This window comes from Huiozyma naganishii, chromosome 7 (genome assembly GCF_000348985.1).
Source record: "Huiozyma naganishii CBS 8797 chromosome 7, complete genome".
NCBI lineage: Eukaryota > Fungi > Ascomycota > Saccharomycetes > Saccharomycetales > Saccharomycetaceae > Huiozyma > Huiozyma naganishii.
In genome coordinates this window covers 698,879-723,793 of record NC_035928.1, presented here as the reverse complement: position 1 = coordinate 723,793, position 24,915 = coordinate 698,879, and the positions used below count along the sequence as shown (strand labels likewise).

Genomic DNA, 24,915 nt, shown 5'->3' with positions numbered 1-24,915 from the left:
TTTTCAAAAAATATCAAAGAAGGTCATCGCAGTTGCACTCGCTTGTATAGCACGGTCTGTGGGTTGGCCCAGCACTCAGTGCCGTCTGCGACAGTTCAGAGAGCAATGGTGCAGCAAGGAGATGATACGTATAGAATGCTGATTTTGGTGGAGGAGCCCCTTGAGGACGATGTTCCTACTACGGAGGTAACGTCGGAGGACGGCTCCCAGCCGATCAAGTCTACGCACGAATATATAGACGAGTTGCATCTGCCGTTTGGGCTGGACGAACTGGACGCATTGAACGAGTGGTTTGACAAGTTTGACGAAGAGATTTGCATACCGAATGAGGGCCATATCAAGTACGAAATTAGCAGCGATGGGCTCATCGTGCTAATGCTTGGTAAAGAAATAGAACACGTTTACGAACAGATCAAGAGTTTTATAGAAACGCACCAGTGATTGAGGTCACTGGTGTCGACACCTTCACTTCACAACCATTCCCGACGAAAGTAATAATATTTTTTTACCTTCCGGGCTCCATTCCCTTGTCCGCACTCGTCGTCAAACTCTCATAGAGGAGAGAACCACAGAACGAGGCTCCGCATGGATGAAATATGTACTTGATCTCAATATGTAAATGATCCCAACATGTACTTGATCCCAATATTCTCACACGTACATAAACAAATAAACTATCCAGACATTGTTCGTCGCCATACCGCTTATCAACTGCAAATTCCACCGTACAAAATTTTTAAAAATTATTGGGCAAGATGGTTACCGACTACCGGTACTGCCCGACAAGATGGCATGATTCACCTGGACCTCAGACACCCTCAGACACCGTTACGCATTTAGTGACGCCGATTTCTTGTCGCTTTTTCCCGTTTAGAGAAGAAAAAAATTTTCGCTGTAGCGCAACATTTTGCTGGGTTTCTGTACACGATGCTCTCTCTCGCCTGGGAATGGGACTCTGGAGAGCGCAGAAACAGTATAAAGAAGGACGTCCGCACATTCCCTGTACGTGTCTCAGCCCCAAGTTGACCCTGCTAGAGTAAAAGAATCTTCTTTCTCTCTTTGCGCTTCCTGGTGCCAGAAAATTGTAGCATATTCCACGGTTTTTGTTACTTTCCCACAGCAATGCCAGTACTACTAGAAGACTATCAGAAAAATTTCCTTGAGTTGGCCATCGAGTGTGAGGCACTTCGGTTCGGGTCATTCAAGTTGAAGTCCGGCCGGATTTCTCCATACTTCTTCAACCTGGGTCTTTTCAATACGGGGAAGTTGCTGTCCAACTTGGCCACTGCCTACGCGATCGCCATTATCCAGTCTGACCTCAAGTTTGACGTTATCTTCGGTCCAGCGTACAAGGGTATCCCATTGGCCTCCATTGTATGCGTTAAGCTGTCCGAAATTGGCGGATCCAAATTCCAGAATATACAATACGCCTTCAACAGGAAGGAGGCCAAGGACCACGGTGAAGGTGGTAACATTGTCGGTGCATCCTTGGACGGTAAGAGGATCTTGATCATTGATGACGTCATGACCGCGGGTACTGCCATAAACGAGGCCTTTGACATAATCGGTAAGGAGAAGGGCCAAGTAGTTGGCACGATCATCGCCCTGGATAGACAAGAGGTTGTTAACTTGGATGACAAAGAGCGTTTGAGCGCCACGTCTGTCGTCAGCAAAAAATACAACATCCCAGTATTGAACATCGTATCCCTGTCGCATGTCATCGGTTACTTAGAGACTAGGATGGGCGATGAGGAGAAGCAGGAAATCGAAAAGTATTTGGAAGTGTACGGAGCTTGATCGACTTCTCTTTCTCTCATATTTATTCCCCTCCACCCGCACTGCAGCGTTCCCAGTGGTCCCATTACGATCAGCTTGTGAACTCTAAATATACACATTTATACATCTACGGAAACACTGGAAAATACTACATGCCACAGAGTCAGTAACGATCACCTTCTTACAACTTTGTACTTGTTCTTGGGTGCCTTCATCGGTTTCTCGCTGTTGGCGATCGCAGGGGCAGGTGGGGGTGCGTCGTACAATGATTTGGTCATTGGATGGCCCATCATGAAGGGACTGTGAAGTGGGACAATGTCGTTCATCTTCAGCCCCTTCACTTTCGGAATTCTCCTCGACTCAATGTTATCGAAATCTGGCCCGTAAGGTATTTCTTTTAGCGACTGCAGTGTGGTTGGGTGAGCTTGTAGATATGATGATATATCTTTCAGCAGTTGTCTTTTACCACCTTTGTAAGCGGACGCGGACTGAACTACATTCCCGTTCTCCTTGAGAAGAACACGTACTCTCCCCGGGTTACCAAAGTCCTGTGGGTGTGTTTTTTCACCTTCAAACACGCATAGAAGACCGACGCTACGCACCGCATCTGCGACCGTTTTTGCCAGAGGGTTTTCCACAGCTTCCGTAACGGGCACCCGTCTACCGTTCTTGTGTGATCTGTTCTTGTCAAAATAGCACGGGTATAACACTTGGAATTTCTTCATCTCTTTCAAATCCTCCTTGGAAATATGCGTGGACCCTTCCAATCCGCCCGTTTTCGGATTGAAAAAGCTTATTTGCTCCCCATTGGATTTTCCAGCACCAGTTCTCTGTTGCATCGCAAGAACCTGGTTTGACTGATCTTGTTCTTGGTCTTGACTTCTGACCACGCTAGGCACTATCTTAGGAGCGATTGGAGTCCTTAAATTGGAGTCAATCTCAGCGATGTCCATCTCCATATTGTCGACATCATCGTAGTCCTCTATCTCCTCTAGTTTCGGCATCTGTGCGTTTGTAGCCTGGGGTGATATGCCTTTCCTCAGTGTAACATCTTAGCCTTCAATACCTGTAACCAACAATTTTTTTTCTTCGCATGTTATTTTTCTTTCCAGTTGATACTGACACTTAAGAACAGTTAGGATATTAGAGATAACGGTGTGAGCGGCTCCGCTTCAATAGTCTGATTACAAATGCTGGAAACTACGTAATATATAAATCATTGTGCCCTCTGTGAATATGACTTTTTGCTCAATTGCTTGAATTTGCGACAATTTCATCAAATATAATGTCGATTGCAGATAACAGGAAGGACTGCAAAACGTATTTGTTTTGTAGGAACGAGTAAATTCTCGTTGATGCTTCCTGTGCATGTTTAGCCCCAACAACCTTCCTACACATGTCCAGGAGTACTGCTGACAGCATTACTCGGGCCTTTCTTGCCGTCTGCCTCTTTTGAAGTGCAGTCCGTACAGGTGGTGCGTCTCTCTGCTTGCGAGCCGCCAAATAGCCATGTTCTCCCCACAGCGTCTCTTTTAACGAAGCTAGCCTTTTGTGGACTTGCTCAGCCGATATAGAATCCTCAATTGTATTTCGGATGTATTTTTCTGCTGCTCCACCCAGTAGTTGCTGGAACACCAGAATAAACGCGCCGCCCCGCAACCAAATCGAGCTTGATTGATCCAGTGCAAAAGTTGTGATAAACAGGTCACATATAGGTTTGAGAATAGACTGGTGAATATTGTTGGAATCTGTGGTAGAATTACGGTTCTGCGGTTCCTCTGCTACGTTGGTGGGATCCACTTGGTTGCTAGAGACGGAGAATGATTTGACGGTGGACGTTTCAGAATTGCTCTGTGAGGTGCTTAGCGCTACAGGATTAAGATGATTCTTTTTTTTAAAGTCCTCCGATGATGCTTCCAAGTAACCTGCCCCAGTTAAAAACTTTCTAAACGCAACATCTTCGCAAATGACAGGAAAATTTAGCAAAGCTTTCATATACTTTTCGAACTTAATTTGTCGAGACTCTATGAACGATGCCTGGGGGGACTTTAGTGTCCAACTTACAGAGGACTTAGATGGAAATGAGGCTATGTGTTTTATTTCTTTCATAGCCGATGGGTACTTTGCTTTCAAATGTTTGTGGAGTTCGTAAAAATCGCTATACCTTCTCGGCACTTCCCACGAGCTCACTTGATCGTTATAGATATGATCAACATTTACAACGTAATAAACTATATCCCTTAGACCTGTAGTCTGCTTGTTTGTGAAGTATGTTTTGATCCCAATCTTAGTATTACCAAACAAGCTACTTGCATTTTCTTGTACAATAAACTGTTGCCTTAGTAACTCTTTTTTCTCCAAATCGCGATAAAGTGCAGCCTGGGACTTACTCAAAAGCTTCAACTGCTGTTGATTGTTCATTAAATCAGCCTTCAAAATGCAGTGTTTCAAAAGGTCTAACTCTTTCCGTATTTGTTCGATATTTTTGGTAAGCTGACCGATTTCTTGTCTCAGATCCGATGTGTCTTGCACCGTGTTATTCATGAAAGAGTTGAGAAAGTCATTCCTTTCAAAACTGTTTCCTTCGTCATAATCTCTTGCGGCTAAGGGGAGTCGGTCTTTATGTGCCTCTCTGGGTAATGAACGATTCGAGGGGAAGTCATCAAACAGATCGACATCACTGTCACTAAACTGAAATGTTTTTTTATCTGCTTCCGCAGATCCCGTAGACTTAAAAAATGGTGGATTGTTTATGCTATTTTGTGCCGCATAATTTTGCCTGATATCAAATTTATCCTGGCCATTAACAATCTTTTCAAGGGCATCATTGATGCCAGGATTAGAGAATATCTGTACATTGTTCACTGGTTCTCGATTATCTGTGTATATGTCCGCATTCTTCTTTACTTTCGATCCAAAATATTCGATGTATACCTCTGAAGATATGAATTGCGGAGAAGCGACCATCTTCAAAAACATATTCGAGTTCTTAAATTTTGAAAACGTATCTTGATTCATGACACTCAGCGCTTCACTTTGCAAAAGTAACAAACTTTTCCTCACCAAAACGAAGCCGCTAGAATGCGATTCAGTAACCTTCTCTGTGAATAAAAGCACATTATTTACCAAGCCGTCATCCAATTCCCTCATGGATTGCAAATTCGAGTCAGTAAAAAAGCTTTCTCTAATATGCTTCAGTTGAGTTGATTCCCTATCAGTATAGCGTATGGCTATATTCTCTGTTCCTGCATCCTCCAATGGGTCCTTAAGTGAATCTACCATTTGATGAAAGTCCAAATACAATAGTGACTTTGAATCCTCATTCATTTTCAAAAACCTCCTGAAATATGATAAAGATGTAGGGTCGTGGACAAATGTGTTGTCTAGTATAATTTCTCTTAGAAACGTCTTTAGTTCCCTCACAATTGTATCATCGTCAAACCACTCTGTATCAATATCTGGCTGTGTTGAAGGCTTCAAGTACTTGAGCTTTGTGTCTATAATATTTAGTGAAATTACCAGCCTCTTTTTGAAAGTTACTTCTCTTTTGTCTGACTTATCTTCTGTCTTTTTCTGTTCCAGAGCTAGAAGTTTTACAGCAAGAGCAAATTTTGTCGCTCTTAAATCACTAAGTGTTGCTAAAAGAGTCAGCTGTCTCAGATAAGATTCAAACTCTCTGCCAGTGCATGAAACTGTCAGATCAAATGTGATGGAACAAGGATCTATATTGCTCACATCGTTATAATCGTTCAATTTATTTGTAGACTCGGTTAATTCTCTGGTTAGAATGTTTCTCACCTGTTGAATTTGTGTCCTCTCCTTCAAGATTTTCCTTCCCAAGCGAATTATTGCGGCATTCCAAACATCAGGATCAGTATACTTTGCAAATGCTGGTGTGAGAACATTAGTCGTGATAATTTCACGTACTAATACAAACACAAAGGAAGACTCAAGCTCCCGTTCGGTTATCAGATGAGGTAGCAATCTGGCAACTTTCTGTCTTAAACTTTTTTCTATCTCAACATCATCAAACTGGTGTAAAAAACACTCTGTATTGTGTAGTTGATGGTTCCTACTAAGTTCGAGAGCAATTTCCCATTCAATGCTTTTCCCATCCTTCCTCGAGATTACACTTAGCACCTTTTCTCTGGCGACGTGATAGCTGGCGAGGTACTTTGTCAGTAACGGTGTGAGCTTTAATAAAAGCAGATTGGTAATATCGTGATCAGAGAGGAGGTCCCCGATTACTGTAATAACTTCTAATAACTCATACTGAACTTCATCTGGAAAGCTGGAAGTGAAGTCGGGGTCAATTCTCTGAAACCAATGTATGATATAATCTCGCACTATAAGGGAAGCTATCTCCCTGCATTCACCTGATATTTCTGGATTGGCCGGAAATAATTTAGCTGACGAGCGGTACGGGGTAGAAACCGCTTTAAAATTTCCAGCATTCAGCTTTACTGGGGATCTTTTCTCACGAATTGGGAAGGTTAACGATAGTAAGAATGAACATCCTAATAAGAGGATAACAGGGCAAATAAAGATGAAAACTACCAAGCTAAACTGACCTTTGGAAATTAATAGTAATAATCCAGCCAAGATAAGATACTTGAATCTCGCAAAATAAATCATAGCATCAGGTAAGAGGACCAGAATTTACCAGAGAAAAAGGGGCAAGATAGTGCCTACCCAAAACCTTTTGTATCTTGCTCGGCTTCTTCACTATGTGGTCCCAGTACCCCCTCTGGGAACATTCAGGAGAGAACCAACCTTTCATACTTATCTCGATCAATTTTTGTCAAATTGAGTAAACATCAAAAAACTGTATGGCTCTAAAAAAAGAGCGTGAAAGCCATCAATGCGATGGCCATATTTCGTGTTATAAATTTGTTAAACACATGATATATACACAAGGGCTCAAATATTTTCCAGTAGCCCCTCTTGCAACTCTTTGATTTCACGGTTGATATTCTTGACAAATTCGGTTCTGGAAGGCTCGTGGTCAAGCAGCTGTAGTTCCTCCACTGTAACCCCTACTATTCTTGAATTCAAGTACTTAGGATGAGTCAAGAGTTTCTTCAGGGCGACATTCAATTCTCTTCTTTCCTCGCCAGTATCCAATCCACAAATTAGTTCAGTTACTTCCTCGCTAGACGAGGAAGATGTTACTTTAGGTCTTGTGGTAGTGTTTAGGTATCGTTGATAGTGTAGTGCTGCTAGCATTTTCTGTAACAGAATTAGCTGCGATGTCTCTCTTATCAATGCACTTGAGACAGCCAAATCAGGATCAGACCAGCTGTATGTAGCAGTCTTTATCTGCTTTCCAAAATAAGAAGCAAATAAACACGCCTCTGGTAAGATTTTTGCCCCAAAGCCACTAAGCAACAGCAGCAGGATAGACAACAATCCGTTACTCCAGATATTGTGCAGTCTAGGATGGTTCTCTGGTTTAATACTACCGTTTTGTAAGGCTACTGACAAAGGACTCTCCAATAACACCGCAAAAAGTCCGTTCTTAATGAAGTTTTCAGCAATGGTGGATATCGTACAAAGCTGTGAAATGAATGTCAAAGTTATGTGCCCTATGATGGGTTCGTCATTGATCCTAAACAAGTGAGAACTGGAATATAGGCTTAAAATGACCTTTATGGTTCCGATCGAGTCTAGAGATATCGCAAACATCGTCTTAAACTTCTCAGACGGATTCATGTCTTTGATCTTGTTGAGCAATGCAAGGAGTAGGAACAAGTTTTGGATTTTGTCTTCAAGGTTGTAAATAACACAGCCTTGAAGACCCGTATTTGTCGATGCAGTTATGTCTGCTAAGATACTAGAAAATATCACATAGACCCCCTGGGAAAACGAGCACTGGAGAAATTTCAATAACTGAGGTCCTGCCAATTCAACAAAAGTTTGGTCCGATTTTGTTAGATTCAAAATGATCAGAACAGATCGCAGAATTGGACGATACTCCGATCTTTGCATCTCGCTAGGCAAAATATTTCTAACGTCTGCTTGCAATGAACCTTCATTTTCAAATGTGGTTATCAGTAATGACAAGACATCTAGAAGTTTTTTATCTGGAAAAGTTTTTCCACTGTTTTTGAAGGCATAAAGAATGTAGAAACTTAGTTCAATTCTTTCTTGGTACATCTGGGCATATCTCTTTTTGCTAGTATCGTCATCACCAATGCTGTATTGTAAGAAATGCTGGACAATGTCCATGAACTCATCATTTAGCGGAGCTTTGGAAGCCTTTACAAAACAGGTCAATAACGCGCCCCACGATTTCGCCGCGGATATTTGATAATGGATATACTTCAAATTCAATGAAAGATCGATTATACGGCTTCTGATGCTACCACCAGAATTATCAAGCGTCCATCGAGGATTATTACCAAACATTCTGTCCATAAGTGGAATGTTGAATACCCCGTGCTGGAAGATAGAGCTTGATCTATTCAGAACAGACAGTTTGAATTGAGATAAAGTGTACCCCTCAAATGTATTCGCAAAGTCGCGATTGACAGCTTCTTGTACGGCTGGGTGATCCATGTCAATCTCAAAATAAGGGTTCACAATTTCAAATAAATTCCGTTGGTTTAGGAAACGATATATTTCAGAATTAGAATCTGGAGAGGAGTAAAGATACAACGCAAACACCTCTACAATCCTAGATATCAGTCTATATTCTTTGGAGTAGTGGGTAATCATCTTTTTCTTTGTCATATCGTCAGTCTTGTATAATGGTTGAGGTTTGAAACTGTTGACCTTCTTCATAAGCACACTAATAAAATTGGTATCCTTCACTAAATTTAAACTTTTAGAGTGAACCCACGAGTTGAACGAGAATGCAATTGCCTCAAGCAACGCACATGACACAAACTCAGGAAGACTGACCATATTCTGTGCGTTGCCTTTTAAGGTGTTGAGTATTGAGCTATCTGTCGCACCATCATCTTTGGTCGTACTTTTCTTGGCTCCTACGTCCGTTGATTCAAGGGTCTTTCTAGAGGCGATGTTGCCCGTTAAAAATAATATTGCCAGTCCATCCTGTTTGCTCTTCATTAATATTCCAACAAATGTGTAAATGTCTCTTAATAAATGAAAGTTTTTCAATGGTTTTTGTAGGTCCTCATTGATGCTGTTCAATAACTTCTTTGAGTTCATTTCACCCAGATATGACAGTAAAAATGGAGTATCCCCGTTCCACGTTGCACTGATGAGATAACCGAATAGGTTTATAATCTTTCTTTTCAGGGCTGGGCTACCGATATAGAACTCCGCAAAGGTTGCTGCGTTAGAAAAAATTGCTTTCTCAAAGATGCTGGGCTGAAGATTCAGCAGATCTCGCATAGCAATCAGTAGGTTGGTTAGCTCGAACGATGATTTGATCAATTTCGTGTACATTAATCCGTATGCCTTGTTTCCTAGAGTCGCCATATGGTTTTCAGTTTGTGATGTTAAGATGTTCAGTAGTGAAGTTGCCGAATAGGAGTCTGCAGAATGAGATCTTAGAAACGTTTTTATAATCATATCACTAATATCTCCCAAAACTTTGGTGACCTTCTTTTCTGGTTTGTTGTCTGGGTCAATACCAAAAACGTTGTACAGTGCTTTAGAGAAGAATGATGTCAAGTTATAACACAGTTTGAACCTTTGATTCAAATCATTGAACTTCCAAGACTGGCAACTTTCAAAAATGTTTATTAACTGTTGAGCCAGTTTTTGTAGAATGTCCTTTTGTATTCTCGTCGAGACACTTTTTTGCAGTGTCAATGCATCTTCCACCAACCGGATTGCCAATTCTGATAGGTGAATGGTGAATCCGTACTCACCGTTAGGTAATTCCAGCGTTCCTAAAAAGATAGAAGATAATCCTGTTTTACCGTATCTGTCGAAAAGGGAGGAGCGTGTTAGGTATGACCAAACAAAATGTGGGAAGTTGACAACGAGATTGTTCGTGAATTCAGCGCATGCACAGGTGACTCGGTAATCTCTTTTATTAAGAGCGATCTCATAGATTTTAAACATTACAGAAACAATATCGCCACCATTTAGGTTATTCGCCAGATATTGTAAGATCTCTGATCCCTTTTTTTCGTTTGGCAAACAGGGGCCCACTACACTACCAATCAGTTCTATGATGGATATCATCAAGTTTATACTTCGGGAATCCAAATCTTTGCCCTTTTCGAAGTACGCTTCGCACAGGTTATGGAGGACTCTACCCAAAACGGACCAACCATTGTAGTCAAGTAGAAAAATTACCAAGCTATCATCGAGCCCAGTATCTAGGATTTTACCCTTAGTGTTTGATGGAATCGGCATTTTTACGGTAGAATCGTTTTCCAAGGGTGGATTTATTAGTGTTTCCTGCTTCAATACTATGAGGTCATTTTGTGACACCAGTGCAGCGTTGTCCCCCCTATCGAGATCAGCAAGATCGTAGTCTAGTTCTCCCAATTTTGTCGTTGACGCATAAGTGTTCAGTTCTTTCCATTCAAAATTTGCGAACTCGAAATTTATCGATGATATATTGATCAGGGGTAAAAGCGCTTCATTGATCAATGGCAGCTTTGCCTTCAGTACTGCCAGCCTTCTCTCAAAAATGTCCGTGGTTAAAAACTTCTCTATGAATTCTGTTGGTACTTTCTTCATAACAATCTTGATCATCTGTGTAACCTCTGTAGTCAAGGGAACAAAATTCAGCATGAATGTGACAAATGAGGACATTATCGTAGGGTACAATACATCTGATGACAGGGACTCTGTCAGATCTGAAATGGTCTGGAAAACGTTTAATTTTTCAGCTTTTGAGGCAAAGACAGTTGATACTGTGCTCGGTGAGTTGTTATTATTTGCAATCAAATATTCATTCATAAAAGTTTCATCAGATCCCTCGTCTATTAGCACCGCTTTGGTGAAGAGTGCGAACGACCACATGTACAGCAACACTGGATCATGAGTTAATTGGGTTTCGATTATGGATTGTATCTTGATGAAAGTTTTTATGTCCTGAAAGTACGGTGTATCAGTATTTATCGCGGATATTGTGCTGTCGAACCCTAGAACAAGAAGAGAGTTCAAAGTGATCAGTGCTTCCAGTTGGGCCACGATAGAAAAGGGTAGATCTGGTACTGAGACGAGTAACGTGTTTTCCCAAAAATGGGTAAAATTGGGCACCTCGTTGAACCAATCCACGACGAAGTCCGTCTGAAGGGGTAAATTTAGCAAGACGTTTGCCAAAAGTTTCAAAATTTTGGTGATGTGGATAACGTCCTTCCAGTTTTTCAATTCTATCAGTTTCAACATTGTACCGTCGTTTCCTGACAGGTCCGTTACGATTGCTGAGGCCGTTGTGGCATCCATTTCGTTTAACTTGGTGAAATTTGCGACAAGCTGTTTCAGATTCTGAAACAGATGCTGTATCATTTCTTTGCGTCTTCCCAATACGGCTTTCCCTTGAGATTCCGACAAATCTGAACGGTCAATGCTGTGGAAGGCCACGTCCATAGTTGCGTCTCTCTCCTCCAAGACGGCAATCAAGCCAGACACAAGTGTACTCTCGTCAATATTCCCTCCCTTCTGGCCCCTGGAGCTCTCGCGGACAATAACCCTTAGTGTATCTTTATAATTCAATTGGAATGTCTTTGCAAGCGCGAACGCACAGCGACAATCGCTCTCTGTGATCCCGCTGACCTGTGTACCTCTGACGGTAATCGACTGTACAATCTCTGGTTTCTGCATCTCGCAGGGCCCATCCCATTGAGCCAAATTGACTACAAGATCCCTGTTCTGTTCCACGAATTCCTCTACCAGCTCGAGACTGGGCCGTGCGAGGGGATCCGATCGTTCTGCCGCCTCACGCGACTGCAGCAGGAACGCAGCGACATCTTTAAAGCTAAGTGTTTTCCCTGCCATTGCCGCGGTGTTCGTAGCCTGTATAACTATATATCTATATGTCAATTGAACCTTTCTGTGTATGCGCAATATCAAGATATTCCTTTAAATAAAAAAACTCGAAAATTTTCTGACGTTATAAGAGATGCTCTGTTTACCGGGTAAAAAGAGAGCGCCGGACAACCAGCATGGACAGTATATACCGGTATTACGGAAACCTTTACAAAGAAGTTGGTTACTCAAAGAAGTGCGTTACGGCGAGTGTGGACGGTGATGTTCGAGGATGGAGTACGTCAGCGTACAAGAACCTGGATTAAAATTTAATAAAATTAAATAAAATGCGGCACGGTGAAAGTGTCGCATCATCCCTGATAAAAAAAATATCATGTGGAAGGCTCATCCTCGAGGGTTTTTGGTTTAATATTAGCACAATTACGGCTCCAGTAGACATATTTTCGGTATTCCCGCTGAGTCTACTGGGAATTTGACATATGTGCTGTTAACTACTTTCCACTCGTATGTATTATTTCCATGGCCGTCGACTGACGGCCGTTGAACGAGTGGGGGGTACAACTGACAGAAGCAATAGGAGGCAGCACAAAACGACAAACTTTCCACACCACGACGAACAACTCTAGTACAGAAAACCGTCTTTTCGATCTCGCTTTTATACTTTTATTTTTTTTCTCTGTGCGTAAAATTTGCGGGTGTCACGTGCAGAAAACGTGTCAGGTCTAATTAGTAACGTAGACCTGGTGCGGGACTGGATTCCGCACGAAGAAAAAAGTTTTTTGATCACGTGAATTTCGCAAATGGAGGCAAGAAAGGATAAGCAGAGCACTATTATCTATATACCTTTTGTACAGACCTTGCAATTCAAGTACTACAGCAATACTGTCATTCGTATATTATGGCTATCACTGGCTTTTACTTAAAAAGAGCGAGGTAGGAGAGATTCTAATGGGCGGGTATACAAGATCTTTTTATATGTTAATTAATTGAGGAAAGCAGGTTTTCTGCATTATAACGCGGAAATTCCGAGGTGCAACTGTAGAGGTTGATAATGTGAATTGCGTTATGATCGGCCGAGTCGGGGCGACCCTGTTGTTATAGCATTTTCAGCACGTACTTAGCACTATCCTGTCACGTGCAATTCCGCACCAGGTCTACTAATTAGGGTTTTAGCCATTTTTTGCCGTCACGTGGTCTGATTAGGGTTTTGTGCTGTTTGTGCAAAAGAGTTAGGGTTGCAGTTCTTAAGTTAATATAGAGCATATAGCATCTAGGATCAAGTGTAGTTGCAGTCTGGGTAGACCCGTCACTGTCCTTGCGAGGGTCCAAGGGTCGAGGGCTGGACCCTTGGACTCTTGGACCGTACAGGTTGCGCTGTGTTTCATTTCATCTTACACACCATACGTTTTCTTTTCTACTGTCAACTCTTCCCAAGGTATACACTATTTTTCCACATGTATATTATATAACAATTGCTTGAAATCGCGTAGATCAAGTCTGACACGTTTCAGTTGAGAACTCTCACTGTGTCCATCCGGTTGTGCGCCATGGAGGCTTCTAATTTGCAGATATATTGGCATGAGTCACAACCAGTGTACAGTGTGTGTTTCCAGCCGTCTAGGGCCGGCTTGCGCCCCAGTGGGCAGAAACTGTTCACCGCTGGAGGTGACAACAAAGTACGTGTCTGGTCCTTGAATGTTCAGAAAAAAGATCACAGTGACAATGACCCGCGTGGGGAAGTGAATGCTATAGAGTTTATATCGTCGCTTCAACAGCACGAGCAAGCTGTAAACGTGTTGCGGTTCAACCACAAAGGTGACAAATTGGCCTCTGCTGGCGATGACGGACAGATTATCATCTGGGAGCAAGAGAGCCCGGATGGTGCCCGGAGTTTCCAAACGCCGCTTATGACCCGGGATAGCGACAGTGAGGTGCAAGATGGTTCAGACCCACAAGAAAAGTGGGTTATTTGCAGAAGGTTAAGACACTCATCTAACTCTGAAATATACGATCTGTGTTGGTCGCCCTGTGACCAATATATCGTCGTTGGGTGCATGGACAACTGCGTCCGTGTATTCAACGTCGCCACGGAACAATGTATATTACATTCGAAAGAGCACAACCATTACGTCCAGGGGGTCACTTGGGACCCTCGGAATGAGTTTATCTTGTCGCAGTCAACGGATAGATCTGTCAACGTGTACAAGTTAGAGTTCTCGACATCGGGGGATGAACTGACCGAAATGAAACTGGCAAATAAGATTGTTAAGTGTGAATTGCCGGCAAGGTCGTCCGTGGACCGGTTGACAATGGATTTCACCAAGAGTAGGTCCGGTTATCTGTTCCACAATGAAACGTTGCCCTCCTTCTTTAGACGGCTGACCGTGTCACCCTGTGGGACCCTTTTCTGCATCCCTGCAGGGATTTTCAAGACTCAGGAGGCCGCGGAATCGGCAAATAACCTGGAATGTCACAACTCCGTTTACATATACTCAAGAGCGGCTATAAAGTCCAACAGTAATAAACCAGTGGCCGTCTTGTCCTTTTTGAAGAAACCTGCTATCGCGATATCCTTCAATAGCAACCTTTACACGCTGGAGGGAGGGACCAACCCGTACATTGACCTACCTTACAAATTAATATTTGCAGTGGCTACCACGAACGAGGTGTTGGTTTACGATACCGTGTCGTTAAAACCGCTAGCGGTTGTCGGGAATTTGCATTACACACCTCTGACGGATTTATCTTGGTCGGAAGATGGTTCTTTGTTGATGATCTCATCCACTGACGGGTTTTGTTCGTACATCGCCATGGGCACATCGCTATTCGGGTCGAAATTGACCAACCGTACAGAGGTTCTGAAAGAACTGTATGCGGACCACTTAGGAAACGATAGATTGACGGTGCCTTCAGCCACAGAGACTGTGGGAACCCCAAGGGACGACAAGAACAGCATAATAAATATACTGCCCGTGAAGAAGAAAATAAAACACAATGCTACAGAGTAAGTATACATTTCTCCTCATCTCTTCTAGGTATATACATTTTCACATACAGTTTGAGGTTGCATTACGTATTTATTAGGTACAGACAGGCGAAAGGCGGGGTTCACTCATCAGCAGATGGGAACTCTTCCCCAGCCAGATAGTAGGTCACCGTCTTTTCAATAGATCCTGTCTTTTGCAGACTGGCACGAATCTGTTCAACGTCCAAATTTGGGGCTAATGTTTGTACCACTTCGATCATATCCTGAGTTACTTCTCTCTTGGTAAACGGTTTTTTGTCCTCAATCTCGTCCAGATCAGGCTTCTCCTCTCCGTCAGTCACACCTTCAGGGTTGAGGTTTTGGGGAGTCTCTTTCGTATCCGTTTTAGGTGTTGCTAACATCTCGTTCTCCTCTGCCTTCAAGTTTCGTACTCTATTTATCAGCTTCAATTTCTCCTCTCTCTTCTTCGAATTCTGTTTCAAAGTAAGCAGATACCCTAAAATCAAAATACCAATCAGCACAATCGTTGAATTGTCCATCCCTGATGTAAGTAGACCGTAGGAGCAACAGTTTCAAAACCCAAGCCCAAAAATTTCATGTTCTGTGAGTGTGAGAAATCCTGTACTATTCACTCGTGTGTTTTTTTCACTCCTTTAAGTTCACTCACAAGATGTACGGAGCATCCGTGTAGAGCATAACTGCTGTCACGAGAACCAACCTGAGTGTGTGTACACATCTTGTACTGTTCCTTTGTCAACAAGCGCTGTACTGTAACAGATCACCTGCAAAAACACAAATGGTCTACGTTCGAAAGTCGAACGCAGGACAGAGGATCAGAACACTGGACCCCTTTTCCAGGAATTCTCTTCTTTTTTTCCTGCTGATCACGTAAAGGAAGGGTTCTCGAGAAGGGGGTTCACCCTTTGCTTACTTCATTTGGGTTAGTTACCATCAATTGGCTTCCTTTGTAGTCCCAGTAGACCGATAGAAACTCTCTAGAATGACAATTATTGTTGCTTCGCTGTTTCTGCCCTTCCAGCCAGAGTTCAAAGTTGACGATTCTGAGTTTAAAGCTGCCGAATTAGCAGAGAGTAAGCTGGTCAAATTGGATAGCCTCGATGTCGATTCCATTGTGAACAAGCCGAAGAGGTCCAGTTCCGTGCACTCGAACCCACCGTTTCTGAAAAGCTCGAAGGAAATCCCCAATGAGCCCACTGTCCTCGAGGACGTGCCTGTAGTCAGCTCTGAACAGTTTTTGGAGAACTTGACAGCACATGCCCAGAACCCAATCAACACAACAGCCACAGAGACAAACAGCAACCCAGTCAATACCAACAGAGAATCCGTGGAGGAGTTCTTTAACGCAGCCAACCCGGAGGATGAATTGGCCGCTGATGGGCCCGCCTCGGACGTCGCCGTCGATTCTGGGTCCGGTCACCCAGCATCACTGAATGCCGTGTTCAGCAAGTTAGGTGGCGCCCATTCTTCTGACGCTGCCTCTAAGACTGTGGTAAGACCAAAGTCTCGGCCAATCCCAGATTTCACAGCAGCCGTAGTGGACGTTGCTAAGCTCAAACAGATGCATATTGAGATGAACGCTCAACCCTCGATGAAAAGGGTGCCCGTATCTGCTGTACCAGAGACCTCATTGGAACTTGTTGAGGAGGTGTCCGAAGACGAATCAGACTTGGAAACTGAGTCAAGACAAGATTACGTTGTACCCCAATTTGGGGGGTTCTCATCTACCAAGGGAGGACCCACCTCTCAAAGACTGAAAAACTCGTATGAACTCTTCGCGCAATTGCCCTGGTCCATTGTCCCAAATGAAAAAGGTAATGGTGCTTTGAAAAATGCAATGTTCATCGGTACGAACGAGAAGACAATAACTGATGAAGTAGAGTGGGTCGGCACTGTTGGTATCCCAACTGACGAGATCCCTCCTGATATCAGCACAGCTATTACCAACAAATTAAAGGATGAGTTCAATTGTACTGCAGTGGTTTCTGACGACGTCACTTTCAAAGGTGCCTACAAGAATTTCTGTAAACAGATTTTATGGCCCACTTTACACTACCAGATTCCAGATAACCCAAATTCAAAGGCTTTTGAGGACCACTCTTGGAACTATTATAAAGATTTGAACCAACTGTTTGCCAACAAGATAGCACAGGTGTATAAAGAGGGTGATACGATTTGGATTCATGATTACCATTTGCTGCTAGTACCACAAATGGTAAGAAAATTGTTGCCTCACGCGAAAATTGGGTTTTTCTTGCATGTATCTTTCCCCAGTAGTGAAGTCTTCAAGTGCTTTGCTCAAAGAGAAAAGATCCTGAAGGGTATCCTTGGTGCTAACTGTGTTGGCTTCCAAACCACAGAATACGCAAGACATTTCCTACAGACGTCAAGCAGATTGTTGATGGCCGATGTGACCAAGGAAGATGCACTGAAGTACAAGGGCTGTATTATCTCTGTGAAGAGTGTCCCTGTCGGTATCGACACTTTCTCACTGTTTGACCAGTTGAAGAAGGAAAAAGTCCAATCGTGGCGTAACATGATAAAGGAGAGGTGGGCAGGTAAGAAATTGATCATATGTAGGGATCAATCTGATAAGATCCGTGGTATCAACAAGAAAATGCTTGCATATGAACGGTTTTTGTTGGAAAACCCATCATATATTGGCAACATTGTTCTGATTCAAATATTTTTGGGTAAGTCAGAGGACAACGAGGACCAAAAGCAAGTGATGTTGATTGTGGATAGGATCAATTCTTTGTCGTCCAATATCAGCATGTCGCAGCCTGTTGTCTTTTTGCATAAAGAGTTGGAATTTGAACAGTACTTGGCTTTAAACTCGGAAGCTGATCTGTTTTTCGTCAATTCTTTGAGAGAGGGTATGAATCTAACATGTCACGAGTTTCTTGCCTCCTCTGAACAAAAGAATGCACCTTTACTTTTGTCTGAATTTACAGGCAGCGCCTCTGTGTTAGGTGAGGGTTCCATTTTGATAAATCCATGGGATATAAAACACGTTTCGAAATCGATTAAAAGAGGGTTAGAGATGCCTTGTCAGGAAAGGAGACGTAATTGGAAATCTTTAATGAAAGTCATCATCGAGAATGACTCCGACAATTGGGTTAAGACTTGTTTGCAGGGCATTGATAACGCTTGGGAGTCCAGTCAAGAGAGGAATACGGTATTTAATCTATCATACGATACGTTGTACGAAGACTATAAGAAATCAAAAAAGCGCATGTTTATCTTCAAGATTTCTGAGCCACCTACAGGGAGGACGATCACGTTTTTGAACGAATTGACCGCCAAAAACATTGTATTCGTCATGAACTCACACACGAAAGCCACGTTGGAGCGTCTGTACGCACGTGTCCCTAATCTTGGGTTGATTGCAGAGAATGGTGCTTACGTGAGAATTAATGACTTGTGGTACAACATTGTCCAGCAAGTTAATTGGAAATCGCAGGTGATCAAAATTTTGGACGATAAGATTGAAAGACTTCCCGGCTCTTACTACAAGATTGCTGAGTCCATGATCCGGTTCCACACTGAAAATGCGGAGGATCAGGATCGGGTAGCTGGTGTTATTGGTGAGGCTATCACGCACATCAACACGTTATTTTACGACAAAAACGTACACGCGTACATTCACAAGGGCATTTTGTTTGTGCAAGAGACAGGTTTGTCGTTGGCTGCGTTCCAATTTTTGATGAATGTGTATAACACCAGCTCCTCGGCCAACAGTACGGTAACGGGTGACTCCCAGGATATAATAGAGTTCATCAGCATCACGGGTTCGTCGTCCCCTGTCATTGAGCCACTGTTCAACTGTATCAAGGAGGAGCAGAATGCTAAGAAAATACAGAATGGGCACGGGATCGTGTATGGAGACACCAGTTCTACAAACGCTAAGGAGCACGTCAACGGTCTCAACGAACTGCTTATTGTGTTGCAGAAGTTATTGGATTCATCTGAATGAACGCATCCGACTAGTTCGGAGGACAGTGAGTACATTTATATACGAACATATATGAACACATAAGACAGCTACAAAACAATTGTAGTTGCTTCCAACTTTATGGTAATAGCATCTGCCTTTTCGTTATACCCATGTTCACTCTCATTAAGATCTTTAATATCGATATTTTTTTCTTCAATGATTTTATTGAAGTCGAAGGCCAGAGGGCAAGGCGTTGGATCTTACCTGTCGGAAAGGGCCGTCCAACAGCAGTTTCCCAGAGAGTGATAACCATTTTAACGATGACTCGAGTAAAGCCTATATGTGATGCTTTGGGCAAGAAGCGATTCAAAAAAGTGTGTGAGAATCTGCTTGAATGCTGTGTCTGCACCATCTGCCACGAATTGATGAGTGTGCCGATGATGGTTGAGTGTGGCCACAATTACTGCTACACGTGTTTGAAGCACTGGCTGACTTCTAATGAGAACACGGTGCTGAAGTGTCCCGACTGTCGATCCGTGGTGAGCCATCCTCCGAACATGAACATGTTTTTGGACCATCAATTAAAATACATCCTGGAAATGCTCGTGAAGAACGCTGCCCCTGATTCTGAGTGGGTGGCAATTCTAGCTCAGAGGGACAATGATATGACCGCATATCGTCGAGACGCAACGTCGAAGAACCTTTTCGACGGTGTGTTTGTGAACTCTACACTCGCTGTGACGGATATGGACGACGACGGGATCCCCCGGTGCGGGAACTGCCATTGGGAGCTGGATCCAGACGATGTGGACGACGATGGCGACGATAACGTGTGTCCGCATTGTCATTTCCGGATACGGAACGTAATTCGGCCCTCGCGGGACACGGAGGGGACGGGGGTTCCTCCTGCCCTCGCGGACGACTACAGCGAGGGCGAATACGAAAGTATCACTGTAGAGATGCAGCGTGGGGGAAACCAGCGTGCTTCTGAATCAGATTACGAGTCCGGGTCCTCGGAAGACAGGCCGCGCGGGTCCGTGTACGATCTGGAGGCGCAGGATAGCGGCTCGGGCGACGAGCCCCACGATGACGAAATGGACTCCGATTTGGACTCTTTCATAGAGAACGACGAGGAGGAAACGGACGGCCCTGGAAGCAACGACAACGACAGCACCTTGGGCCGCAGAAAGAGAGTGTACGCCGTGCTGGATGCGGACGAGAGCGACTCGCAGCAGTCGTCCCCTGACAGCGACTTCTACGAGCACAACAGCGCGGACGAGTTCGTGAGTGGCGATAGCCTCGACGAGCAGAGTCCGGACCCGACGGGACGAAGACGCGGACCCAGGGTGGCCCTGGTGCTGAGCGATGACGAGTGAGATCTGCGCAGGCACGTCAAAGATGACTCCCCCGAATGCTGACTCCAAAATTGGAAAAAAAAAGATTACCAAATCAGTGGAAGAAGATGTGTGTGGTGAGGTTGTTTGCTGGTCTGGGGGGGTAGAGAAGGGACCAGACGATGCTACGTTGTGTGGTTCGAGGTAGTGCTGCGCGGCTACGCAGTCCCGTGTTCTGTCGGCGTTTGTTCCAAGGGGCGTGTGTGAGACAGAGGGGCCGCGGGGGCGGGGGAGTCGGAGGGCCCCCCCCAGATTCGTGCCATTTCTTCTCTAATCCTGGAAACGGACCCCCCACAGAGGATCTGACTAAAGCGATCCATGGGTTCCGGACGCAGCGGCGGCGTGCTATGGTATGGGCTGTGTCTCTGTCTCTCTTTGGGGCCCTCTTCGGGTACCAAATTGGGTACAAAGTAATGTACCTTGGCGGAGAGTCGTACATCCCGTTGTTCCCCTGTCTAAGGATCCATGAGTTGAGCGAGTACGAGCGGTCACGTTTAAATTTGGACCAACTGGCAAACCTTGTGGAGCAACGAGTTGTAGAACGGCTCTCCTCACACGAGTTCATCCAGGAACAGTACGGTGTGCCCCTAAGGATACGACCCTCTCTCCGTGAACAAAAGGTGGTCCCTGACCGCCTGCATGTGTGGTGTGAGGACGAGGATCCAGTCATCTACGGTATTTCGTTCCGTCGGGGTCCCACCGCCGATGAGAGATCTTCTTCAAACGCACCGGGGATCACGTTACATTGGCACAGAGTGCCCTTCCTTTTCGAATGGAGGTTCAGTCACAAGTCTATAGATATACGGTCTGCTGCGGTCAACTGTTTGGAGTCCCTTGGGATCAAGTACGATCGTTTGTTACAACCTGAGGCCGTTTACGGTGGCACTTTCCGGTACGAGCATCCTCTTGGGGACCCACCCAGTCCCCTGGACCGTCCCAGCCACTCCATGCATGTGTGTTTCTACGGTGAGTTTAAATTGGACAATCGGTCGCTGGTAACCTACAAGGGCAAGTGGCACGTCGATGTGAAGTTCGACGAGATATGCTTGTTACGTAACGAAAGTGACGAGCGGGTCCGGTACGTGCTGTACCGCGGGGGGAGAGACTGAGTGAAACAATATGATTTATAACGAACTAAAAGTAACTATATATATAAAAAAATTGAGTGAGAAAGAAGATAGAGAAGGGGTTTTTGTGTGCCCCTCCGGGCTCTTAGAAAATTCACAGCAGAAACGCTAGAGCACCTGCGACGAGCGCGCCTGCCGCGCCTGCGTTGGCACCGACGTGCTTGCCGTCCAGCGGCATGGCGGCTGCGTTGTGCGAGGTGTGCGTGGTGGTGTTGCCCTGGGCTTGCACGAAACCAAGCAAAGCGGCGGCTGGGATGAATACTTTAGCAAACTGCATTGGATATTGTGTTATACGAGAGTTGGTCGTGTGAGCGTCCCAAAAGCAGGAGCGAAAGCAGGAGAAGCAGAGGGCGAGACAACACAAAGAAAACCACAGAACCGCGCGCCTTTTATACTCCGGCAGCGGGCGCAGGTGGGCGCATGGCGCAGGTGGGCGGCTGTCCCCTTAGGGGAACGCGGCGCACCCCTAAAAAAAACAGGGGAGCCGTGCGCAGCAGTGGCGTCACCCTCACCGGACCCACCCCACGCTTTCCATAAAGGGTGGGGGTGGGCCCAGGGTGGGGGTGGGTACCACGTTGGCGGGCGGGTCCTACCGGCGGGTTCACAGACGCCCGTTGCGGCGCGCTTCNGCGTTCAGGTGGCGGTCCGCCTGGGACCCGAACGGAGGGCCCCTGCCGCCCGCCCCACGCCGAGCGTACGCCACACTGACGCGCCCGCCCGCGAGCGTGGCCCCCGCCAGCGCGTCCAGGGCGGCGTCCGCGTCCCCGTACGACCTGAACTCCACCAGGGCGTAGCGGCGGCCCGCCTCCCCCGCGGGGTGCACTGTGGGCGGGCGGTACAGTGCGCCGAATTTCCCGAACACGCGCGCCAACTGCTGCGCGTCCACTGTGGCCGCGAGTCCTCCGACGTACAGCCGCGCGACCGGTGCTGTGTCCGCGGCCTCGGCGGAGTCCGGCCGCGCACGGCGGATCTTGAGCGGGCGGCCGTGCAGCGTGACGCAGTTGTGCAGCAGTTGCACCGCGTAGTCCGCGTCCTGCACGCTGGGGACGCCGACGAAGGCGTAGCCTTGTGGCGTCTGCAGCACCTTGTCACGTGGGTAGCGGAGCGACACGACGGGGCATGCTTGGACGAACAACTCGTAGAGCTGTTCACGTGTGACGCGAGGGTCGATGTTCCCCACGTACAGGTTCGTAGTGGAGTTGTCCATCGGGGCAGTGTAGTGTGGTAGTATGGGGCCGTCACCGTCTCGGCTCTTCGTTCGTTCCTCGGTCCAATCTAATTTTCACCAATTTGCCGTTTCACTCAACAAAACTTGGAAAACCGGATTCAAAGAAACGACGGTAATTACGCACAGTATAAATATAACACAGACTATGTATGTAAAAAAACATGTATTAACGTATAAGCTATTTGAGGAGTTTGGTCAGTTATTTGCCGTACACTTTCGCAACGTCATCCTTCACGGCTTCCAAGATTTCTTTACGTTTCAATTTCTGAGCAGAGGTGACATACCCGTTCTGGGGGGTCCATTCCTCGGGGAAAAACACCACACCTGCGAGCAATTCGATCCCCGCGAGCCCCTGTTGTTTCCCCGTGCTCAAAAACTCGGCAAGTGCCGCTTGTTGCAACTTAGGGTCCCTCAAGTGGTGGTCCATGTCCACATCGGACGCACCCTCGTCAACAACACCGATTTTCTGAGCAAGTTTCAGTAAAGGTTTGTGGTTGGGCACAACGATCCCAACGGGTTTCACCTGTGTCTGGTCGGCGTACACGCAGATATTCTGCACGTGCTGGTTCGATCTATAAATGGACTCCAACTTCTCCAACGCAATGTACTCCCCGTTCAAAGTCTTCACCAGGTTTTTCTTCCGGTCGATCACTTTCAAGTGTCCGCTGGGCACCCACTCCCCAATATCACCAGTCTGGAACCACCCATCCTTCGTGATCACTTTAGCTGTCTCCTCTGGGTTCTTGTAGTACTCAGGGGTCACACACGCGCCCTTGATCCAGATCTCACCTTGGTTGTTCTTCGCAAAATACCCGAGTTCCTCAACGTCGACAAGTTTCACAGTCACTGCACCAGTCAGATCACCAGCGACACCGAACTCGAAATGCGAAGGGTTCAAGATCGTCGTGTTGGCAACCGTTTCTGTGAGACCGTACCCGATCAACATAGGCGCCAGAAGAGTAGAGATAAACTCCTGTGCTGGGACACTGATGGGGGACCCACCGTTCAGCAGATACCGCAATTGCCCACCCGTCGCGGCTTTGATCTTCTTGAAGACCAAGTTCCCCAGTGCGTCGCCACCGGGGATCCCGTACTGCTTCATCTGGTACTTCGCGTAGTACGCGGCCCAGAACACTTTGCGCATGGGGAAGGGCAACTCGTTGATCTGGTGCAGGATCCCCTTCCGCACGGTCTCCCACACGGCCGCAACACCAACCATGATCGTCGGTTTGAACTCGGCAAGATCACCTTGGCAGTTACGCATCGAGGCGCTCGTCAAAGTCTTCACGGTCCCGTACCCGATACACGACCCCCACAGCACGGACAAAAGTTCGAACGCAAGCTCGAAGATGTGCGCTAGCGGTAAGAAACAAATGACTCGGTCATCGGGGCCCGTGATATGCCTCACGCAGAGATCCGCACCACCAACCCCAGCAATGATGTTGGACTGTTTCAAAACAACACCCTTGGGTTCTCCTGTGGACCCCGAGGTGTACATAATACATGCCAAGTCGTCCGCCGCTGGCGTGTGCGTCTCTATGTCCCTGTTGTCCTCACCAAGCTTGACCAATTCTTCGAAACTGAAGAACTTGACGTCCGGTCTGATCTTTAAGATTTTCTCCCTGGCGTCGTTGGCACTGGAAAATATCTTCCCGCCCTGTCTCTTGTCCTCCGGGTCGATCTTCTCGAAGTGGATAATGTACCTGATATGAGAGGTCTTCTCCATGGGGGCCACAAGAGTGTGTAAAAGCGAGTTGTCAGTGAAGATAGCAGTGGATTGAGTCTGCTTAATGGAGTGCGTGAGCCCGCTCTCCCCCAAAGTATCGTACGCGGTCACAACGGGGATATTCTGCGTCTGTGCACCGAGGAACATCTCCATCCATTTGTACGAAGTGGACGCGTAGATGTGCAACTTATCCTCTGACCCTGGTTGCAAACCAATCTTAACAAGCCCTCTCCCCAATTCCAAGATCCTCTCCAGCAAATTGTTGTACGTGATGTACCTGTAGGGGCTCATCTCGTAGTACATCCACGTCTTCTCCACTTGTTTCTCCTGTCCGTCCACCCTCTTCGTGACCATCTTCTTCTCCTCGTGGATATCAACAACGTCTCTCCAAGAAAGCACGTTGCGGTCCCCGTACCTCTCCACACACTCCTGAATAAACTCGTAGACACTGTTACACTTGAAGTCCCTGGGTCTCACCAGAGGGGCATCCTCGGCAAGGTAGTTCCTCCTTGGTGCCGTCTCATGCTCGTTCTCGGCCTCCCCAACGGGCACATTGCACTGGAAAGTCATTCTTGAGGCTCTTCTACACAGTAAACACTCTGATGGGGTCTCTGTAGTGAGGTAGATTTACTCGATGATGCTGCCTCTTCCCCTCTCCTCCTTTATATATGCGAAAGATAACGGACGGAAGAGGGGCGAATGTGATTTTCTTACGCGTAATTTAAAAAAGGGGGGTTACCCCAACACGCCAAAATTTGTTGTGTCACCCGGACTTTGGATTTTGCACAAGCCCTAATTTAGGGTT

General features: G+C 45.8%; 13 protein-coding genes across 13 annotated transcripts; 6 read left to right on the top strand and 7 right to left on the bottom strand.

The window, feature by feature from the left end:
• Positions 1-105: 105 nt before the first annotated feature.
• Positions 106-441, top strand: KNAG0G03360 (uncharacterized protein; the record flags this gene model as incomplete). The annotated part of the gene is made up of 1 exon (XM_022609221.1): positions 106-441. The coding sequence occupies one exon, from the start codon at positions 106-108 to the stop codon at positions 439-441; it is 336 nt and encodes a 111-aa protein (XP_022465639.1).
• Positions 442-1,122: 681 nt separating this feature from the next.
• On the top strand, positions 1,123-1,797 carry URA5 (orotate phosphoribosyltransferase URA5; the record flags this gene model as incomplete). Its single annotated transcript, XM_022609220.1, has 1 exon — positions 1,123-1,797. The coding sequence occupies one exon, from the start codon at positions 1,123-1,125 to the stop codon at positions 1,795-1,797; it is 675 nt and encodes a 224-aa protein (XP_022465638.1).
• Positions 1,798-1,949: 152 nt separating this feature from the next.
• SEC65 (RNA-binding signal recognition particle subunit SEC65) lies at positions 1,950-2,780 on the bottom strand (the record flags this gene model as incomplete). The annotated part of the gene is made up of 1 exon (XM_022609219.1): positions 1,950-2,780. The coding sequence occupies one exon, from the start codon at positions 2,778-2,780 to the stop codon at positions 1,950-1,952; it is 831 nt and encodes a 276-aa protein (XP_022465637.1).
• A 244-nt stretch (positions 2,781-3,024) lies between these two features.
• On the bottom strand, positions 3,025-6,411 carry MDM1 (Mdm1p; the record flags this gene model as incomplete). Its single annotated transcript, XM_022609217.1, has 1 exon — positions 3,025-6,411. One exon carries the CDS (start codon positions 6,409-6,411, stop codon positions 3,025-3,027), a length of 3,387 nt encoding a protein of 1,128 aa, XP_022465636.1.
• A 285-nt stretch (positions 6,412-6,696) lies between these two features.
• NUP188 (Nup188p) lies at positions 6,697-11,703 on the bottom strand (the record flags this gene model as incomplete). Its single annotated transcript, XM_022609216.1, has 1 exon — positions 6,697-11,703. The coding sequence occupies one exon, from the start codon at positions 11,701-11,703 to the stop codon at positions 6,697-6,699; it is 5,007 nt and encodes a 1,668-aa protein (XP_022465635.1).
• Positions 11,704-13,241: 1,538 nt separating this feature from the next.
• Positions 13,242-14,702, top strand: CAC2 (Cac2p; the record flags this gene model as incomplete). The annotated part of the gene is made up of 1 exon (XM_022609215.1): positions 13,242-14,702. One exon carries the CDS (start codon positions 13,242-13,244, stop codon positions 14,700-14,702), a length of 1,461 nt encoding a protein of 486 aa, XP_022465634.1.
• A 100-nt stretch (positions 14,703-14,802) lies between these two features.
• On the bottom strand, positions 14,803-15,219 carry CUE4 (Cue4p; the record flags this gene model as incomplete). The annotated part of the gene is made up of 1 exon (XM_022609214.1): positions 14,803-15,219. One exon carries the CDS (start codon positions 15,217-15,219, stop codon positions 14,803-14,805), a length of 417 nt encoding a protein of 138 aa, XP_022465633.1.
• A 461-nt stretch (positions 15,220-15,680) lies between these two features.
• TSL1 (trehalose 6-phosphate synthase/phosphatase complex subunit) lies at positions 15,681-18,674 on the top strand (the record flags this gene model as incomplete). The annotated part of the gene is made up of 1 exon (XM_022609213.1): positions 15,681-18,674. The coding sequence occupies one exon, from the start codon at positions 15,681-15,683 to the stop codon at positions 18,672-18,674; it is 2,994 nt and encodes a 997-aa protein (XP_022465632.1).
• A 281-nt stretch (positions 18,675-18,955) lies between these two features.
• On the top strand, positions 18,956-20,011 carry PSH1 (ubiquitin-protein ligase PSH1; the record flags this gene model as incomplete). Its single annotated transcript, XM_022609212.1, has 1 exon — positions 18,956-20,011. One exon carries the CDS (start codon positions 18,956-18,958, stop codon positions 20,009-20,011), a length of 1,056 nt encoding a protein of 351 aa, XP_022465631.1.
• Positions 20,012-20,151: 140 nt separating this feature from the next.
• Positions 20,152-21,138, top strand: AIM39 (Aim39p; the record flags this gene model as incomplete). Its single annotated transcript, XM_022609211.1, has 1 exon — positions 20,152-21,138. One exon carries the CDS (start codon positions 20,152-20,154, stop codon positions 21,136-21,138), a length of 987 nt encoding a protein of 328 aa, XP_022465630.1.
• A 112-nt stretch (positions 21,139-21,250) lies between these two features.
• On the bottom strand, positions 21,251-21,433 carry KNAG0G03265 (uncharacterized protein; the record flags this gene model as incomplete). Its single annotated transcript, XM_022609210.1, has 1 exon — positions 21,251-21,433. The coding sequence occupies one exon, from the start codon at positions 21,431-21,433 to the stop codon at positions 21,251-21,253; it is 183 nt and encodes a 60-aa protein (XP_022465629.1).
• A 324-nt stretch (positions 21,434-21,757) lies between these two features.
• HSH49 (U2 snRNP complex subunit HSH49) lies at positions 21,758-22,363 on the bottom strand (the record flags this gene model as incomplete). Its single annotated transcript, XM_022609209.1, has 1 exon — positions 21,758-22,363. The coding sequence occupies one exon, from the start codon at positions 22,361-22,363 to the stop codon at positions 21,758-21,760; it is 606 nt and encodes a 201-aa protein (XP_022465628.1).
• Positions 22,364-22,583: 220 nt separating this feature from the next.
• FAA1 (long-chain fatty acid-CoA ligase FAA1) lies at positions 22,584-24,680 on the bottom strand (the record flags this gene model as incomplete). Its single annotated transcript, XM_022609208.1, has 1 exon — positions 22,584-24,680. One exon carries the CDS (start codon positions 24,678-24,680, stop codon positions 22,584-22,586), a length of 2,097 nt encoding a protein of 698 aa, XP_022465627.1.
• Between the last annotated feature and the right edge of the window lie 235 nt (positions 24,681-24,915).